The following is a 21,319-nucleotide window of genomic DNA, read 5'->3' on the forward strand; positions in this document are numbered from 1 at the left end:
TTGATATGTGTTAAATCCGTATTAAATGGCCGTGACTTTGAGTTGACGTGCCGGAACGTGACGAACGGACGTCCCAATGAAATAAACAACGCTTCAAATTGTCAAGCAGGCTGCATGTCACATGGTTTTTTCATCGTAGGGCCAAAGTTTTTCGTGTCCTATTTTAACCACGCTTTAAAAACCTTCTGCTTACGTTTTTTGACCGCATTTTTCTTTGTTAACTTTCAATTTATGCTATTTAATACTTTTATGAAAAGAACAATGAACAGTGTGCAGCTATTGATTTGATCAATTTTGACAGCAAAATGCTCCTAAACTTTTTTTCAGAATTTGCAATTTTGTCCAACTTTCTTGCTGTTTTATTTCTTGCTGTTAACAAAAGTGATTTCTGAAGCTTTCTAGTGCTGCTCTGTTTTGAATTTTGACAAATTCAGCACACAAATTTTAAACAATGTCTACTATTTGTTTTACCCCCATTTCTTGTCGTTTTGTTATTTTTTCATGCTATCATTGATTGCTCTCGAACGAAATTTGAAGCAATAATTGTAAATGTGCGTTTTTATTTTTGCAAATTGTTAGCTGGAGCGTTCTGAATTTCTAACTAGAACAATCTAGAGAGATTCTTCCGCTCTCTTGAGTGATATAATTTGTCTTTAAAAACGGAGTGAACTGGTAAAGGCTTGAGGTATTGATTCTCTGAGCAGCTATCTTAGAGCTTTAATAAGCTCTAGTTTTACGGTTCTGAAGAACGCTTGCGGAGGCAGATTTTCAGTATTTGAAAAGGGATCTTTGAGCGTCGGTCCCGACATGTTTTACCACTTCCCGCGTCGCTGTTATCCTCGCTCACTGAGGATTACCTCCCTGTGCTTACGCTAGTTACAACCAAGCCGACTCTGTGCTTGTTGCTTGAGAGCAATTTTTCCGATTGCAGTCGGTTATTTCTAGAAGATTCGCAGTTTGAATTGCGTGGAGGGTTCGCTGAGCCGTTTTCATTTTGCTGATTTCGCTAAGGCCTATGCTTTCATAAATTGATAGGATCTTAAGCGATCGTACCCCACCTCACGAATATGTTATGAAAACACCAATTACAGGGCACATGCCATTACATTGTAATTCGTTGCGTAAAAATGTCACGTGCGTCTTGGGGGTTCAATTTATATGCACCCACTACGGTGGGGGGATGGAAGAGATCCAAAGGTTGTAATAGTTCTCTTATGATTCACATTTTCGTTTACGTAGCATATAACAAGGCGGAGCTATTGATTTTATTGGTTTTGAAATCACTGATTTTCAAGAGGTTTAATAGAAGTTATGTGTTTTCTCAAGATTCATGTTTGTTTAATTGCTTAAGCGTGGGTTACCGTTTTGAGTGGAAGTTTGGAAGTAGCTGTGTGAAAGTATAAATGAGCGATCCTCCTTGTTTGCAAATGAGTTTAGGCTACCTAAATTGTTCAGACTTAGCGTTAACAACTTTGAGGCTGTATCACTTGACCTGGCTATGGAAGCTTATTGTACACCTTTTAGATAGTTTTTAGTAGATGTGGTCTAGTTAATGGGTCTAGTTGATATACAAACAGCTTTGGTTGTTTGTTTGAAAAAAATCTGTTCTCAAGTTTGATCGAAATTGCGTTTTGAATAGTTGGTTGACCGATAGCTACTCGTTTGGACTCATGTACAACTCAAAATTGTCCTAAAGTTAATTAATTTTTCACGACGCGGCATCTTGGCTCAGAATTTTAAAAACGACAGAAGACTTGAAAGAAGACAAAGCTAATTTTTTTTTGAAATGGCTTCCCTATTGGAGCGATTCAAAAGATAGCTGTTTTTTTTTTACTTTTTAGCTAAAAGCTTAACTGAAAAGCGGATTTATGAGCTCGCTTTTTTTTCTATACCCATTTTTATTCAATTTTCACCAGAAATATTGATTGGTAGCAGACATGACCGACAGAATCGGAAAGTGTTTTCAAAGTAGAGATTGGTAGCAGACATGACCGACAGAATCTGAAAGTCTTTTCAAAGTAGAGATAGGCGTTTAGCGACTGTGGAATAGAGAATTTCGTTTTCTCCAGTTATTAAGTTTGAAGCGATGTTTAGTTTGAAGCAATTATATAAACATGTTAGTCTTTTTATGCCAAATTTTTTCTTGACCGTTTTGATTTCTCAATAGACTTTTACGCCCCTGACCTTTTCGAATTGATTGATCTAAATTTCTCTCTCATTCACAAGTGCCGGAAACTGAACTCGTGCGCCGAAATTGGTATATTTTTTTCTTAATTTTGTGTTTATAGGGTTATATAATAAATTCTAATGACTTCATTTGAAGCCCCCCCTCTTATTGAATTTAGAATTTAGTTATTCGCCCGACTGAATCAGCTATCAATGGATTTAAGCTCCCACCAGTCGTTCCAGAGCATTTCGTCCAACGTTAGTCGGGTATTTTTAACTAAGGTTTTCCGTGGAAATTTAGACAAAATGATCCAAAATATTTAAATATGGGAAATCATATTTCTCATCTTGCGTGACTAGTTTTCCTATTTCAAGCAGAACTCTAAACATTAACAAGTTTTCTAAGCGGTTTATATGTTTCCTTAAAAGATATGAAAAATAAATGTCGAAGATCACAGAATTTTAAAGTAAAAACGATATCATTAGCTTTTTGAATTCTTTGGGAACAGTTTCAGGTTGCCTTGAACAGCTGCATTTGAGAAAAAAATATTACAGAAATATAAAGCGTCCATAATTTTCATTCAATGACCAGTGAAGGTGTTATAAATAAGTTTAGCTCAAATTCTTTTCAGTCAAATAATCTTGAATATAAAATTATTAGGGGAAGAGACCGCGACAGCTGATTAAACTTTTCCGTCGTAGCTGTACTGTTGACTCACGTAGATGAATAGTAATTGTGACAAAAATATTTCTGAATTAACGACGTATCAGGTTTTTTCATTGTTAATCAAGAACCATTATTCAAAAGTTCTCTTGTGAGCTACTTGTTTGCAATTGTTACTGCAACAGTTTTTAGTTTTAAAAATTTAAGCGGTAAATAACTATTATTTAATTGAAACATAAAGTTTTTAGAAAAGGAAAAATTGATTTTATTTCAAAGATCTATACAGTAATCAATGGAAGTTTACTGTCCGAAAGCAGTGTTCATAGTTAATTAGCCCATCGCTCCTAGAAAGCATTATTAGACCTAAAAAATGAAAGTTGTATGGTAAAAGAACAATTTACTGATTTTGCTCTGAACTTCAAATCATTTTTTAATGAATCGTTTTTTAAAACACATCCCAGAAGCAGAAACATAATTGACAGATTTAAGTGAGGGGTATATTTTTATCATAAGTTAATTGTTCATCGATTATTGAAAGTGATAGCAAAAAAAAAGACTTTTCTATCTTTGTTTTCATTATTTGCTCTCAGCCGCTCAAATGCTCGAAGTAGAGTGAACCTCCAGACTAATACATTTGTATACCGATTTTCATGAGATGTATCATTTTGGGCAAAATTCGAGACTCCTTCTCATTTTTGACAGTTCGATACAAATGTATATGGTGTGATTAACGGTATGTACTGATTCCAGGCTACTATCAGCTGCCTCATGACCGCAAACTGAAGCTGTCTGAAATTCATGCAGTAAACTGTGGCATTACTGTGGACGGATTCCCTTATCTAAAAGGTTTGCATTTTTTAATAGCCCCAACCAATTATTCCAAATGTAACAGTTAGTTGCCGCTATTGTCGCATTTTTCAGCTCTAAAGTTCGAGAAGGTTCCATTTTGCCTAATGTATAAAGAATTACCTAATTCTTTTAAAACCAAAAAACCTCGATTAGTTTACAATACGCGAATCACTCAACTTAATAATGCTGAATCAGCTTTATTTGTGCCATGCTACTTTCAACAGAAATTAAATTGAAGTTAAAGCATAGCGTCTTGTTTCAGGATTAGAAGGTCTGGAGAAAATGCTGATGATAAATTCAAAAATGATCGACAACCATTGCCTCAATGCCCTCCAAGTCGTATCAGAATCACTGACTCATGTTGAACTGGAAAGGTGTCCTGACGTCACTCTAAAGGGAGTTCTGTGCTTGGCTAGGTTGAAAAATTTGAAGTACCTCCGGCTGCATCAATTAGACGGTTTGACAAGTGAAGAGTGGGAACGATTGACGCTCAATTCAAAGGAGTTGTTTCCGAATTGTGATACTGTTCTTGGAGCGGCTGATTTTATCGAGGCCGAACATGCATTACCGCCTCCTTCGTGAAATTTTTGAACAAACATTTTTTTGTAATAATCTCTTTATAAATTCTAAATTTTACTGGTTATATTGGTCCTCTAGACGTCATAATTTGACCTCCAGTTTGGCTCCTTTCAAAGGTCAAAGTTTGCAAAGATTGCTAGATCAGTGCTGAGATTTCATTTCATCAATTTGCAAGCCTGTCAAGTTGTCTCTCTGTAAATCGTGATTATGTTTACTTAGCGTTTGTGGTGTTGACATGTTAAATTTAACTCGCGTTCACTCATTTCAGAATTTAAATGTCACAATCTAAGTTGAGTAGCAGCAATAAAACTAGCAACAACGAAAATACCACCATGGCAAGTGGAGTTAGAGGTCTAGACGGGGGTTCCATAACGTCTTCTAGCATCATTGTCGAGGAGTGGGAGGATCTTGGATCATCGACGTCGGGTTCCATTCGCCCACCTGGTACTCAAGGTGGAGGAACTGCTTCAACCTTGGGATCCGTGGATAGCGAAGTCATAAACTCAGTTTCAAGTCTGTCATCGACAGCTTCTGGAATTTCGTCGAGCAATGCCACTAACACTTCGCCTTATAACGACGAGTTGGAGCGTCTTCTGTTGGAAGCCCAACGAGAGGGAAGTTCGAGAGCAACGTCAATCAGAAGCAGCAGTGGGCCACATTCGCCCGTGTGGTCAGTTGGAGGCGGGACTGGATTTAGCAGTCCAGTATTGTTACAGAATTCAGCCAATCAGACTAATTTGGAAACCGCGTTGGCAAATTATTCAAGTCGGCCAGAATGTACTCCTTTGAAACCTCACGAATTAGCAGAAAAATTCAGGCATCCAAATGGTCATAACTCAATTGTATCGGGAAATGTATTGATGGTATCAGAAATCGATCCAGAGCAGAACAACCGATTAGCCAATAGCAATTACCCTCTATTCATATCAGACTCTGAAAGTGAACCTGAACCCGAACCCAATTTGGGGTGGCTGACTAGTTTGTCATCCTCCTTTAGAACAATATTCACTCCTCCGTACTCATATTTCCTTATTCCAACGCACGTAATTATGTTTGGACTGGGAGCCCTGTGTGCTTATGTATACTTTGCGAAGAGGATGCTCAAAAAATGGAGATAGAAAACAAAAATAGTCCAAACTTTTAAGACAAAGCGTACCAACTTATCTTTACAAGATTTGTTGAATCGGCAATTTTGAAATTTAATACTCTCAAACGCATGAGTTCCTTTCTGTCAATGCGTTATCATTGTTAATATGTATGTAGTTTAGATGACGTCACTGAATGGTCTGATTAATTTCTGATTAGAATTACTCTTTAATATTTATGTCGAATAGAACCTTTCATTGTTAGATTTGTTTATTTTTATGCAGTTTGACCAATGCTTCGTGATTAAGAATTAAAGCGACAATTTGTCCCCCATTAAATGGTGCTTCTATGCATTCAAGTAGCAAAATACGAAATGGAATTAGAAAGGTTTGTTAAAATCGTTTTTTTTTTCTATTAAGTTGGGAAAATCTTAATATAAGTCAAACGCTAAGGGAAGCAATAGGGTTTAAATTTTGTCAATTTTAACCCCGATTTTTAAATCGTTCTATGTACGGATACCTGAATACGTTAACTACTTCCACATTTCACACCGAATTAATTTTTTGCCTTAATGAAGGACAGTTAAGTATCCATGCTTAAAATTGGGGTCAAATGAATGAATTGCAAATTTCTAAAACTGCATATAATTTTCATACCTCAGACATTTACACCCAATTTTCACAATCAATTTAATTAAAAATTTTAAGTTTGAAGCAAAGCAGAGATTTTTTGCCTTAAAAAGCACTCTAGGCCATATAACAAAATTGATATCTTATTTTCAAGCTTACAAAATTAATTCACATACGAAGAAACAATAAAATGTGTTCACCGTTAAATTTGTTCCCGAAAACAGCCTTTCAGACAAAATTTTGAATTTTTTTTACCGAATCCATTGATTTCCCAAATATGTACACTATGCACACACGAATACATACAAATGCAACTCAAATTTTCTCAAATTTCAGTCGGTTTTTGTTTTTAGTTACAAGGGTGGTGATTGACGAAAGAGATTTGATTTGCGTTGGAAGTTAACCGTTTTGGTCTTTGAAGAAAGAAGAAATAACTGCACTTCTATCGCGAAGAGTAATTGGGATTAGCCGTATAGTAAGAATTTTTTGTCAGTTTGTTGGTTTTGAATTTATCCTTGGTTTTTGACCGTACTCAAAAGCTTTTTCCAAAGAGGCTGCCTACATTTGTCATAGAAAAGTGAAAAAAAACCTGGTAATGAATAAATTTTGACCTTTAGAGGGATTTTGGAATATCATGATAACCAGCTCCCACTTCATCTTCAGTGCCCTGAACTTTTTTAAACGTTGCTGAGGCCTCATTTCCAGCAAATTAATTTGTATGGTTTTGTTTTCGGCCTTAGCCTTGTATGTCGAGACAAAATTTATTGAACGCTTAAATTCTCTGTTTCCCAAATTAGAGCCTCAAGTTGATCAACATATACAATTACATTCGCACGATTTTGGATACAATTGTCGAACAAGATATTTATGCTGAAACCTTTGTAGAAGTTACATCCAAATTGTGGGATCTATTCTGTTTCGCCCACCCACCCCCTCCCTCCCTCCCTCCCTCCCTCCCTCCCTCCCTCCCTCCCCCCCAGCTTAGTGGGAATATGTGTTTTAAGACCCCCAGGCGCACGTGCAATCTTTTTACATAGCAACGTGCTATATAACAACACATCATTTGTAAGGGAGTATAAAAACACTGGGGGACCGAAACAGAACGATCCGAATTGTGTAATGAAACGGGGAAAATCCAAGTTAAATATAATATAGGAGCAATGAACTCAAGCATCGGATGACTTATGGAAATGAATTTAGTGACTTTGAAGGGATTTAGTTCCATTTTAGTTTACAGGGTTGAGAGATAAAGTTCAGCCCAAAAATTCTTTGATTGATTGATTCGTTTTTTTTTTGGATGATGAACAAAAGCACACACAGTACGTTGCAAATTTGACATATTCGTCTAATTTATTAGGACAAATATGCGATGCTAATCTTGCAATGATTGTGTAACAACCATTATATAGAGACTCGCGTAATGATTTTGGGTAACGGTTAAACCACGAGTATTCAATTTACTTACTCGCCAAATCTCTTTAAGAAAGTTTCATGAGAATTGTTTAAGGACACATTGTTTTTGCTCGATTTTGGAAAGCAAAGCCGGCAAAAAATCGTAACAGCAATCGTCTCAAAAGCTGACGGAAGTAGTTGACTTCTTGAAAACCCTTTTCATTGCAACAAAACAAGCGACAGCAAAAGTAATTTTAATAGTACGAAATCATAATCAATTCCGAGAATGATTGGCAAGAATGACTCGACGATATAGGAAACTTTTTGTTGTCTTATGTACCATTTTACTAGTAAATTTTTGCCGTAAGAATGAACCGAATATATTGGCAAGCGTAACCATAGCTTGCTGGAAAAAAATTAAAAAAAGACAAAACTGGCTGTAACAAGGAAAATTTTGATTTCACATAGTATTCTATTAAATTAAGAAATAATCGATTTTTTCTTGGTTTTTTGGGTTGCATTAATTTTTGGCTATATTTTGATTTGTTATTTGACGTAAGATAGAAAAAGTATAATAAGAAACAATGAAGCATCCAAAGATTTAAGAAATCAATTATTTGTTCATAGAATCGTCGAACAGAAGGTAAACACAATGAGTTTTTAGCAAAGGTCATTGACATAAGCTGAATCAAATAGCTGCTTTTAGCATTGTCTAGTAAAACTACTTAAACAAATCGGATGTAGTCAAATATAATAACAAAACAAGGATTTACAGGCGAGTGAATTATGAACCGTGCAGCTTTCCTTCAACAATTGCAGACGCAGAAAAATTGGCGGTTGTGTATGACTTCTTGTGAGCTCTACATCCCCTGAGACACAAGATACAGCTTCGCGGGAGTGCAAAACCCTGGTTCAGACTAAGCTGATGGTGCCTGAGTATTGTTTGTTTTTCTTGTCGGCTATTTTGTTGACTAACTTTTTCATGACTTTCGTGGTGGAGAGGCCAGCACCACCAGTGCAAGCAAATACTAGAGGATTGAAAGAACTGTTTCCAACTTCAATAATGTGAGTCTCATATTTTAGTTTCTTATGCTGTTCGTGATATGAGTAGGCATCTTTGATAGTTTTAGGGCATTAATATGCGAGGAGGTTGAAATCTTTGACATCGAAAAGAGTCCTAGAGAATCGAGTTTCCTAGAGTTCATTGGCTTTGATGTCCAATCGAGCGTCGTCATCAATGCTTGTGGCGAAAGGATTCTCCTGAAAGCGACCGAAGCTTTGGCTCTATTTCAACATCATAAACTTCGTTCATCAAACTCGAACGTGTCTCGGATTTCGTTATAGCGAATGTGTGCCCGCATTTTGCACAGTGGAGGGCATGCGTTGTGTTGAATTTTTCACCACAGTGACATGTACTTGGCATTTTTGTTAATTCGCGGTCATTTTGTAAGTTAACTCTAACTTGCATAGGCAGAAATTGTACTTTTTGAGTGGCCGGTCATTTAGCCAGCTTTTTCTGAATCAATTTTCATAGAGTATTTTTTCTGTTGATTCATTGCTTCTTCCAGACTATCTAGCTTGGCTTTTTCTTCTGTAATTCGAGCCATTTTTATATCCTGTTGCAAACGATTTTGAACGAGCTCAGCCTGGATAGGTTCATGGTTGCTTGGGAGGTTGGAGAGGTTAATCGAGTCGAATAAATCACGTGTACCTTCAGTTGGGTAAGCTATATTCCACACATCCAGGCGCAAGGGTAAGGCGTAAGTGTGACCTAAGTTACTTTTCATTGTTGTATTTAAAGCATTCTAAAATAATTTGAATCGATGTCTAAATTTGAGTGAAAGATGATAAGTTAAGTGTTGGAGAAAATATGATCACCAGCCGATACGTTTGATAACGCAGTGTTTTTAACTTTTTCACCATCTTCAAACACAATAATTGGATAGAAAAAAGACTGCTCCATAAGCATGCGACACTTTAAAACTCGGAACGGCAGAAATATTCTATTTGTGAATCCCGAACTTAATTCGCTAAAATTTGTAAAGATATAGATCAACTCCACATTTTTGTAGAGACAAAGAGGGATATCACATGGCAATGGAAAATAAATTAATGCGTAATTTGCCATTTTGAACGGCTTTTAGCTGAAGGACATGTAAAGATGCCAATAAATCTCCTGCAAAGCTAATAAAAGCCGCAAATCTTTTGAAAAGTTTTTCAACATTACGGCTCGTTTTGGGCTACTTTAAAATGATAATTTCGGAGAGACTTTACAGTACAATTACAAATAGATTAACAATTGGAAGAGAAACAGTCTATTGATTAGTATGTATTCTTAGTTGTCTTCCACAATAGAACCAAATAAATAATCCAACTGAAAAATTAAGAAACAGCCTAATCGCCTAATCGGCAAAAAGAGCAGCAAGTTTTTGTCCTGTCTCCTGAGTTTCCAAATCACGTATAGATGTCAATGATGAATGATATAAGGGTTGAATAAAATAACATTTTGCAAATAATATTAAGATGTGCAACTTGAGAAACAAGGCTAATTTTAACGTCACCGACAATTTTGAAAAGTAAATTAAATTCATATAATTTTTTTTTGTTGCAAATTTTTTTTATAGCGGAATTAGCCAAAATTTTGAAAAGTTACACCAATTATCTCATGTTGTAATATTTTTTTGCGCAAAATAGCTAAGAAGATGAAAATTCAACATCTGTTTGAACAAAATGTTGAAATTATTCATGTATTATCGATAGACTTTGAGTTTTGAAAATAATAAGCAATGGTGGAACAATCTGAAAATTTATCAATATTCTTTGATGGCCTGAACAATTTTAGAACTTCAAAACTCTAAACGTCCGCTTGAAGGACATCTAAACATCCGCAAAAATAAAATTGATTTGACTGCATGAACCCATATTAATTAAAAGGGAACACGAAAGAAATAACTTTTGAACGTTGAAACCTGTTGTTTTTGCGTATCCTAACAAAAGGTTTTCACAATTGACACCATTTTTTTAATAGCCGCACAGCGATAGCTGGGGCTATTATTGGCCTTCTCTTGTTTTTTTTACAATTCAAAGAATTTGAATTGTATTAGGGCGCTGTCTTTTTTTTTTCTAAGATCTGTTCACACATTTTCATGATTTTTGAAGTCAAATTGGAGTAGTTATTTTGGTCACGCCGAAACATGAAGTGGAGCGAAAAAGCGAGTGGTTTTGCGGCGTGAAACTTTTTTGCTCTAAATTTAAAGTAGAGTGAGAAAACGGTGATTGAACAAAAATTCGCTTTCTCGCTAGTGGTTTCTTGTTCACATGCGGCAATTTCACTTTGATTTTTACAGTTTTTTCGATTTTTTGGATCGGATTTTTTTTCTAAATGGTTTTCCCAATCCATTCATAGTCAGTTCTTGGTCTAGTTTTCTGTTTATTCAATGAAAATTCTTTGAATTGTACGTCAGGACTTGTCCTGCTTTGTTTTTTATTTCGTCGTCATGATTTTTGTTAAAACCATATGACGTCACAGTCACTTTTTGTTCATTCGTTCATGCAATTTCAACTGAATTGCATGTGTGACGTCATTTTTCGCTCTTAGTGGTGCGAGCTTTTTGTTCATGCGCGTGATTAAATTTTTTGTCACACGTGACTAACATCACTCTCAAAAACGACATCCTCGCACTGAAATTGACATTTACTTTTATTCAAAGAGATAAGCTCACGCGAGTGTATATCACTCTTATTGAAGGCTATTTAAGAGCAGCTAATAGAAGAAACAATTAGTTATACAGATCCCTAATCAAAATTTCAATTTCTTTTAATTAAGTCTGTCTTGTTAAATCTTTTAGACGGCCGATCTACAAATCTATTGCGGCTATTTTCTGGCAATCTGCCAGCTATGTTTTCCTTTTGCGTTAAAGTTAAGGTTGATAAAATGTACCCCACACCCTGTTTACATCTAAGGAGATAGTTATCGTTTCAATGATTTGTTTTTGAAAATAATAAAGTTTGTTTGTAGGTAACCCACAGAATAACTTGCAGTTTTAACGAAAATTTTATTTGTCATTGTCAATTGTGCGCTTCAATATATTTGCGTTGAGGCTTGTACGACAGAAGTTCAAAATTAGTTTTTAAAAAAGCATTCGAATTAAATTTGAAAGGATATTTTTAGATAAAGTTGCTTTTTTATTGAGGAAATCTGGTGGACGCTAAAATTATAGGACCCATTCTTAGTGACGAAAATATTTCTCACCTTCATTGCGAAAAAATTTTTACTTCAAGTGAAAAAATGCAGACTTCTATTGAAGAAAGCTAAATTTTCAAAAAAAACCGGCCTATAATTTGCATAAAAAGACGAGCCAAAGAATTTAGTGACCTTCGTTTATACTTAAAGTTGAAACAAAAACTATTTTGGTTAAGAACTTTACCATAATTTAGCAAAAAATGGTAAAATTTAGAGAAATCGAAAAAAAGAACAAAAAAGGGTGAAAATAATAGGAAGATTCGCTAGACTTTAAACTCAATAATCAGTGACTAAGAGTGAATAAAATTAAAGGTAATATCGTGCTTTTTAACAAAACTTTTAACAAATTTTAGCTAATATAACGAATTTAACAAGTATAACGAATGAATAAAATTGGAGTCAAAGGCTTAATTATTGCAAAATAGGGCCATTTTTTGCAGAAAATCTTGTCAAACAACTGTACAACCCCTTACGGACTGTAGAAATTAGTTTTTTATTCATAACTTTTGCCAATTTTCAGATTTCTGCAATTATCTAATATTGACCAAAATTTTGCTCAAATTGTGAAAAAAAGTTGTGAATAATAAGTTAAATAGCAGTAAACCTCGACAACTCCTCGAAAAATGCAAATTCAAAAATTCGTTTGATATATTCTACACTCGACTGGCTTTCTAGCGATGACACTCATGTTTTTCGACATCAAATATCCGAAGTCGATTGAACGAACAATAACGTCCCGTTTAATAAGTTGAAAGAGCAATAGTAAATAGTAATATATTAAAGAGTATTAAACCTGCTCACTGTTCGGGTCTCAGAGGAAACAGGATTCATGAAATCGACGTGCCTTCATGATTTGGAGAAATCGTCTTTTATGTGCATTTGTAGTACGCCCACCGGAATTATAAATAATGGAAAAAGAGTTGTATTCATGATAACCAAAGCTTCTTTGAACAAAATAAAAAATATGAACATAAAATCGCCTATTACAAGAAAGTTTTCTTTTTCATGCTTTAGGAACCGCGCCTGTTTAGCGCGATTAAAAGTTTTATACCGCGTTTTTCTGTGTGTTGAAGGTAAGCGTTTCTAGTTAAATGATGGTAGAGGCTGGACCTCGTTCAGAATCAGCAAACCGCAGAGATAGAAACGGGAATATAAACATAAGAGACCATCATAATCGGCAATGTGCCGGAGACCAGGACGATGCAGATGACGTGAACACATTCAAAATCCTTGTCTCTACAGACAATCATTTGGGTTTTAATGAAGAGTGTCCCATTAGAGGCGATGACTCATTTGTGTCCTTTGAGGAAGTTCTCCAGTTGGCACAGAAAGAACAGGTAAGGGCGGAGGCAATGGAAATCAGATTGTCTGGCTTCGAAAAATGCAGCCAAAAAACCTTTTCATGAAAAATTGTTCAACATTTTTGTCGAAGAATGAGCCCAGGATCACGTTGTTGGAGTGAGAGAAATTGAGCTTAGCAGAATTAGTTCTAATTTGAATATTTTATAATTGCTGCCTGAAGAGCAAAATTCTAAATCCTTTTTAGTTCATTTCCTGCGTGATTGACTTGCTTGGCAAAATTTTTTAATCAAAATTGGTTGAACAAAACTTTTAAATCGTTTTTGCTTTGCGCATATGGATGTTCAAGACAACTGTGATCAATCATCTTGCACAATTTATTTTTAAGACCTCATTTATGAAATGAATTCAATGGTACCCCTGATTATTCTGTTCGCAAGAGTATTTATTCACCGAACCAAATTCATCGCTCTTGCTTTCTACTTTTTTAAATTCTCTCGAACGAAGTTCGAGGCAATTATTGTAAACTTGTCTGTTTTTTATGCAAAATGTTTGCTTGACCGTTTTTGCAATTTTTGTTCGAGAAAATTGCTTTTGACTTCTTGAGTTAGTTTCACAATTCACTTCTTCATTTATTAGTGAGCTCAATTGCTGTCTTTGTTGCTATTATGTACCGGATTGTAAGCTGTTGAGTAGCAAAGCTGCTTTAGCGTAGTAGTTACGCTGTCTGAGTAGTGCTTTCCTGACGGTCGCGCGTTCGAACCCCTTTGAGGTCGGAGTTTTGCATCCCCGTTGCTCGGGATCAATTCATCTGACGCTCGGGATAGCAAAAAAAATCAAGCAGGAAAGCATGTTTTATACGAGAGACAAAACTCGAACTTGTGCATAAAGTTGAGACAATTTCTTCGTGCATTTTCTGAGAGTTACATTCAAAACCCTCATTCTAAAGAGTTTTTGGAAGTGTTTGTACAACCGTCGCGTATTTTAATCTTTTAACCGTATTTAAAAGTTTTTTTTTGACCGAATTTCGTATTCACTAGGTGGAAGCTCAGTCCTCTCAAGTTGCGTGTTCGAAGGTTGAGTGTACATGAAAATTTACCCACTTCCATTTTACCCAATGCAATTTTACCAATGCCATTTTACCCAATGCCATTTTACTCAATGCCATTTTACCCAGACATTTTACTCAATGCCATTTTACCCAATGCCATTTTACCCAATGCCATTTTACCCAATGCCATTTTACCCAATGCCATTTTACCCAATGCCATTTTACCCAATGCCATTTTACCCAATGCCATTTTACCCAATGCCCTTTTACCCAATGCCATTTTACCCAATGCCATTTTACCCAATGCCATTTTATCCAATGCAATTTTACCCAATGCCATTTTACCCAATGCCATTTTAACCAATGCCATTTTACCCAATGCCATTTTACTCAATGCCATTTTACCCAATGCCAATTTACCCAATGCCATTTTACCCAATGCCATTTTACCCAATGCCATTTTACGCAATGCCATTTTACCCAATGCCATTTTACCCAATGCTCTTTTATCTTTTCATTCAATTATCCGATGTTCGGTTTGATAGTTTCTTATCAAGTCCCACGGGCCATTTAATTTTTTAGTCGGCTAAATAGTCGTTTTGTATTTTTAAAAATTGGGTAAATTAAAGTTGGCATTGGTTAAAGTGGTATTGGGTAAGTCGGCAGGTTGGGTATAATGGCATTGGGTAAAATGGAGTTGGACCAATTGCCCTGACACCGCGTTCTAAGTGCCTTTTTTAATTGTCTTTATTCTGCCTTCATTGCGGAAATTTTAAGGCATACAAGCGGGAATGACGTTTGGTGGTGACAACGGAAACTTCGCTTTTGCATAGAATACGTTAAAATTGTGACGTTCGAGAAACTTTAAAATAATTTTGCTGGACTTCACGAGAGCTTGCGTTTATAATTTTCAAATGCGAAGTGGCCTAGTTTGATCGTATAAATTGAACTGCGTTAAAATGCAGAATTAGAGAAACATTGGCCGAATTAGATTAATGGGACGCTTGGGTATAGAGGTCGTGAATTGCAAATTTAAAAGAGCAGACACAAACTATTTTTTCTTGATTATAGTGCAAAACTTTTGGCCATCGAAAAAATGTTACTATGATGTTTATAATGGGTTCCCATTGAATAATCCTGCTTGGATTGAAACGGAATCGAAAGCAAGGCAGATAGAAAAACCGAGAAAAGAGAACAGCGCGAAGGAATAAAAAAATGCGAAAAATAATAGGAGACGTATTGTGATTAACAGAAGGGATAGCAATTTGTTTTGTTGGAATACAATCAATTCAATATTGACGTTTAAATTCTATCACCGAATATTAGTTTTGAAACCTTGCTTAGATCTTTTACAAGTTAGGCAACGAAGCCCGTTGTTCACCGTGGATAAACTCCAGTAGCCAGAGCACTCTACATTATATTGCATCAAACAAAAGAAGCATTGACGCCCTTTTGCCCTTTTACCCAATGCCCTTTTACCCAATGCCATTTTACCCAATGCCATTTTACCCAATGCCATTTTACCCAATGCCATTTTACCCAATGCCATTTTACCCAATGCCATTTTACCCAATGCCATTTTACCCAATGCCATTTTACCCAATGCCATTTTACCCAATGCCATTTTACTCAATGCCATTTTACCCAATGCCATTTTACCCAATGCCATTTTACCCAATGCCATTTTACCCAATGCCATTTTACCCAATGCCATTTTACCCAATGCCATTTTACCCAATGCCCTTTTACCCAATGCCATTTTACCCAATGCTCTTTTATCTTTTCATTCAATTATCCGATGTTCGGTTTGATAGTTTCTTATCAAGTCCCACGGGCCATTTAATTTTTTGGTCGGCTAAATAGTCGTTTTGTATTTTTAAAAATTGGGTAAATTAAAGTTGGCATTGGTTAAAGTGGTATTGGGTAAGTCGGCAGGTTGGGTATAATGGCATTGGGTAAAATGGAGTTGGACCAATTGCCCTGACACCGCGTTCTAAGTGCCTTTTTTAATTGTCTTTATTCTGCCTTCATTGCGGAAATTGTAAGGCACACAAGCGGGAATGACGTTTGGTGGTGACAACGAAAACTTCGCTTTTGCATAGAATACGTTAAAATTGTGACGTTCGAGAAACTTTAAAATAATTTTGCTGGACTTCACGAGAGCTTGCGTTTATAATTTTCAAATGCGAAGTGGCCTACTTTGATCGTATAAATTGAACTGCGTTAAAATGCAGAAATAGAGAAACATTGGCCGAATTAGATTATTGGGACGCTTGGGTATAGAGGTCGTGAATTGCAAATATAAAAGAGCAGAAACAAAATATTTTTTCTTGATTATAGTGCAAAGTTTTTTAATTTTTGGCCATCGAAAAAATGTTACTATGATGTTTATAATGGGTTCCCATTAAATAATCCTGATTGGATTGAAACGGAATCGAAAGCAAGGCAGATAGAAAAACCGAGAACAGCGCGAAGGAATAAAAAATTTGCGAAAAATAATAGGAGACGTATTGTGATTAACAGAAGGGATAGCAGTTTGATTTTATTGGAATACAATCAATTCAATATTGATGTTTAAATTCTATCACCGAATATTAGTTTTGAATCCTCGCTTAGATCTTTTACAAGTTAGGCAACGAAGCTCGTTGTTCACCGTGGATAATCTCCAGTAGCCAGAGCACTCTACATTATATTGCATCAAACAAAAGAAGCATTGACGCAGTCAAATCTAGCACCAGTAATAGATCTTGATTTGAAAGATTCAATCTTTGTTATTTTCTCATAAAACATTACAATTACATAACAGTGTTGTTTCATTATCCACTAATTCCCTCTCTTTTTGCATTACGTCAACTCGTGACAAAAACATTTTGGCTGATCACGCATAGCTCTGATAGAAACTCTTTCAAGTGGACTATCAACAGTTGACAAGCTGTTTATCAGCCCGCAGTTATAGTCGCAAGATTTTTTGTATTAAAGCTTATTTTTTTATTTTTGGTCGTTTTAGGGTGAGTTAATGATTTTGTTTAAAAATACCCATAGTGCTACCAAGTTGAGAGTGGATTTGATGATGTTATTGACTGTAGACAGTGGTAAATTCGCATGTATAATATTAACAATAAATTGGATAAATCTATGTTATTTAAATAATAGCAGGTGAACGTTAAATTGAACATCTAAGAATTGGGGCAACCGACAGTTAGAGATAACCAAAAGATAATAAATATCACTAAATTATTTTTCACAATTATTAGAGCTAGTTTTTTTGTTCATTCGCTCGGCTTTTATCAGTTTTTGTTATTGTCATTGAGCTCACTTGACATTGACTTTTACGCTGTGTTTGCCTTTTCTCTTTAGCACAAAAATTTGTTAGCGCAACAACTAGATAGTTACCAATTAAGAAAGAAGATCTACTTGACAATTAAATTTTTTACAAACTACTCAATAAAAGAAATCAATTGAACTCCAACCACAAGAGAGTTTTTAATAGCCGCACAGCGATAGCTGGGGCTATTATTGGCCTTCTCTTGGTTTTTTTACAATTCAAAGAATTTGAATTGTATTGGGGCGCTGTCTTTTTTTTAAGATCTGTTCACACATTTTCATGATTTTGGAAGTCAAATTGGAGTAGTGATTTTGGTCACGTCGAAACAGGAAGTGGAGCGAAAAAGCGAGTGGTTTTGCGGCGTGAAATTTTTTCGCTGTAATTTTAAAGCAGAGTGAGAATACGGTGTTTGAACAAAAATTCGCTTTATCGGTAGTGGTTATTTTGTTCACATGCGGCAATTTCGCTTTGATTTTTTCTGTTTTTTCAATTTTTTGGATCGGGTTTTTTTTCTAAATGGTTTTCCTAATCCATTCATAGTCTTTTCTTAGTCTAGTTTTCTGTGTAGTCAATGAAAATTCTTTGAATTGTACGTCAGGACTTGTCCTGCTATGTTTTTTTTTATTTCGTCATGATTTTTGTTACTACCATATGACGTCACAGCCACTTTTTGTTCATTCGTTCATGCAATTTCAACTGAATTGCATGTGTGACGTCATTTTTCGCTCTTAGTGGAGCGAGTTTTGTTCATGAGCGTGATTAAATTTTTGGTCACACTTGACTTACCTCACTCTCAAAAATGACTTCCTCAATTTGAAATTGACTTTTATTTACCTTAATTCAAAGAGATAAGGTCAAATGGGTGTGTGTCACTCTAAATGAAGGTTATTTGAGATCAGCTAATAGAGGCAGCAATAACTTATAAAGATTTTAAATGAAAATATAACAGATCAGTCTTCTATGAAAAGACAATTTTTTTGGTCTGTCTTTTTTACTGTTTCTTTAGACGGCCGATCTACGAATCTATTGCGGCTATTTTCTGGCAATCTGCCAGATGTGTTTGAAAAGTTTCAGAAACAGTTGATTGAGAGTAACTCAAGCAGTCGAAAAAATGGAATGTTATCAATGAAGTTAGAAACTTCAAAAGAACAGCAACTAAAGTCAACTGCTTAAAAAATAGCTTTGGTAAACTAGTAACAAATAAACAAGAGATTGCTATTCACTTCAGCTACGTTTTTTATCAATTAGGAGCTTTTAAGTTTAATAATAATGATAGAAAATAGCAGGTTGAAAACCACCACTCGGTTCCTCTCAATTTTTATTTTAGATTTGTAACCAGCCATGGATGCCTAAGAGTGCTTCTTGACCTAAACAAAGATAAACCACTGGGTCCTTCTAACTTGCCTGCTTGGGCACTTAAATTAGGAGCACCAGAACTACCTAAACCTTTGTGTTTTCTGTTTAATGAATATTTGAAAGCCAAACAATTTCCTTCGCAAATAAAATTTACTCACATCACGCCTCTATTTAAAGAGGTTGATATTGACAATCCATTAAACTATAGACCAGTCTCTTTAACGCATGCCTTATCAAAAGTTTTTGAAGAATACCTAAAGAGCAAATTGAAAATATCTTCACAAAGCCAATATCTACAACAAAACGCAATTTGGGTTCCGGAAAAATTGTTCCACGATAGACGTACTGGTATATTCAACAGAAACAATACGATGCAAACTTGATAAAAAAGACCACATAGCAGCCGTTTTCGTTGATTTATCAATAGGGTTTGATTCATAGACCACGAGAATTTATTCGCAAAACTTGGGGTTTACCGGTTCAGCCAAGAACATTATCAAAAGTTTTCTTGATAGGTTTCACTGAGTTAAAGTAAACAATGTAGAATCGGACTGGTTGAAATTAATCAGAGGGGTTCCGCAAGGTACGGTTCTCGGTCCCCTTTTATTCAATATTTACGTTAACGACCTGCAATTCAATTTGTCTCTAATATAGTTCAATATGCAGATGACACAGTCATTTTCTCCTCCGAAAAAGGTTCAAGATAGTCTTGAAATTCTTGAAAAGGATGTAGAAAAAATTGGTTAATTACTTTGATTGCAATTCTCTTAGGCTCAATGCTGACAAAACGGAATTCATTGTTTTTGGCTCCACTGAATCTAAAGATATGTCAGTTACAATTGATGGACAAAAATTATAGAAAAATCGGAAGTAAAATATCTTGGGGTTACTATTGATAAAAAACACCCTTTCAATCCGAGGTAAAAAATATTTTACGAAGTATGGCACAAGGCATAAAATCAATTTATACATTACGCAACTGCGTTCCTGAAAGCTTCAAAAAAACACTTATTAACTCTCTTGTTATAAGTGACCTGCAATATCCAGCAGTACTTCTGTGCTCATTATCTCAGAATCTTATAGCAACTCTCGAAAAACAATTAAACTGGGCAGTCACAGCTTGCTACAATCGTAAAAGATTTGATTCATCTCACGATCTTAAGCTGAGGAATAACATATTACCGGTTCGGATGTCGAATGTTAATACAATATAGGGTTGCACTATACACCAGACAAATTTTTAATTACAAAAAGCAAGCATTTAAAAATATTTCTGGCATTCCATTACCAACGGCGAACTTTTTGTTTTCACAATCGGACGAGAAAATTAGTAAGTAAAATCATTGCTAGAATTAAATACATTGAAAAGGGGGTGATAAATAGTGGTGTAAGATATCATATTGAAATTTTGAGGGCGAATGAAACCTTGCCAAAATCTTCTGTAACTGCCCAAAAAGTATACAAAGCTCACTTTTTAGAAAAATTCAAGAAGGACCCAGGCCAAATTCGTGGCCAATTTTGGCCAATTAACGTGGCGTGAATTCAAATTTAGTTCATGATGTGTGCTGTTGCTACCTATGTATTTTTTAATCTATTTATTTATCTACCATTTCAATTATTCGGTGGGTGTTCACAATTCAAAAATTACTTCTGTTTATTTGTTAATTACATACACTACCTGCATGATGTATTTTATATTTCATTTCAGGAATTTACGTGTTCTTTTTTTGTGCCCCCCCCCCCCCCCAGCTGAGAGGGTGCATATTATTTGCACCCCCACCTCCCCCCTCAGACGCACTTGCCATATTTTTACATTCTGATTTACCATGTAATGGCACGTGCTCTGTAAATGGAGTTTGCATAACTTAATGAGGGGTACAAACGTAATAGATCCAATTTTTGTTTGTGTAGGTTGACTTTGTGCTGTTGGGCGGTGACCTGTTTCACAAAAACAAGCCGTCCAGGCGCTCCATGTTTAAGTGTATCAACTTATTGAGGAAGTATTCCCTTGGAAACAAGCCGTGTGAGTTCGAATTTCTCGGGGATCCGGATCAAGTAAGTGCTGAAATGTTTGCTTTCAACAAGCAACAGCTGTATTATATTTGTCGTTCTTTATGTTTTGTTAAACTGTATAATCTAATTTTGTTTTTCTTTGTTTCTGCATATGCCAGAAAAATTTGGGGTCTTTCCAATTATAGCCCCCTGCCTTAGTGGTCAGATCACTTATAGCCCCCCCATCATGGTAAACTAACCATAATGGGCCTATAATGGGAAAGGCCCCAAATTTGGTTAAGTAAAATACCACACTAAACCAGTGCTGATTCAGCAATCTCCAATAGTAAAACATTTAATCAGTACTGAATCATGGTATTACAAGACATTCCTCGTCAAGACTTCGCAGAGTAAACCTATTTTGCATTTTTCAATGACTCACACTGGACATTCGGTTTTTTGTTCTGATTAATGTTCAGAGAGAATTTCGAAAATCAATTTAAGATTTCGAGCGACAATGTGGTGTCGCTCACAAACAATATATATTAATTTTTGACTATTGCCTGCATGAGTTTCAGTATTATGGTAAGAACTACCACCTATTCAACCCAAGTAGTTCTAACTTTAAATCCAAGTTCTCTTTTATTTCAGACTTTTCCTCATTCATCCTTCCCCTGGGCCAATACAG

At 35.6% G+C, this 21,319-nt stretch overlaps 4 protein-coding genes across 4 annotated transcripts in view; all 4 read left to right on the top strand.

Moving 5' to 3' along the window:
* The window catches only part of LOC142336504 (protein SSUH2 homolog), a 611,495-nt gene that overhangs the window by 293,590 nt on the left and 296,586 nt on the right, over positions 1-21,319 (top strand). The window lies entirely within an intron of this gene.
* On the top strand, positions 1,128-4,261 carry LOC142336754 (ATP synthase subunit s, mitochondrial-like). The gene is made up of 3 exons (XM_075385663.1): positions 1,128-1,197; positions 3,581-3,676; positions 3,942-4,261. Exons 1-3 carry the CDS (start codon positions 1,128-1,130, stop codon positions 4,259-4,261), a joined length of 486 nt encoding a protein of 161 aa, XP_075241778.1.
* On the top strand, positions 4,438-5,743 carry LOC142336505 (uncharacterized). The gene has a single exon (XM_075385392.1). It carries the CDS (start codon positions 4,534-4,536, stop codon positions 5,374-5,376), a length of 843 nt encoding a protein of 280 aa, XP_075241507.1. The 5' UTR covers positions 4,438-4,533; the 3' UTR covers positions 5,377-5,743.
* LOC142336755 (uncharacterized) overlaps positions 12,699-21,319 on the top strand; it is a 63,195-nt gene continuing 54,574 nt past the window's right edge. Inside the window, exons 1-3 of the mRNA XM_075385666.1 lie at positions 12,699-12,945; positions 20,551-20,694; positions 21,283-21,316. Of these exons, the coding sequence (XP_075241781.1) occupies positions 12,700-12,945; positions 20,551-20,694; positions 21,283-21,316 (424 nt within the window). The 5' untranslated portion in view covers position 12,699. The remainder of the gene's footprint in view (positions 12,946-20,550; positions 20,695-21,282; positions 21,317-21,319) is intronic.

The sequence above is a fragment of the Convolutriloba macropyga genome, chromosome 3 (assembly GCF_964194025.1).
Source record: "Convolutriloba macropyga chromosome 3, txConMacr16.3, whole genome shotgun sequence".
NCBI lineage: Eukaryota > Metazoa > Xenacoelomorpha > Acoela > Convolutidae > Convolutriloba > Convolutriloba macropyga.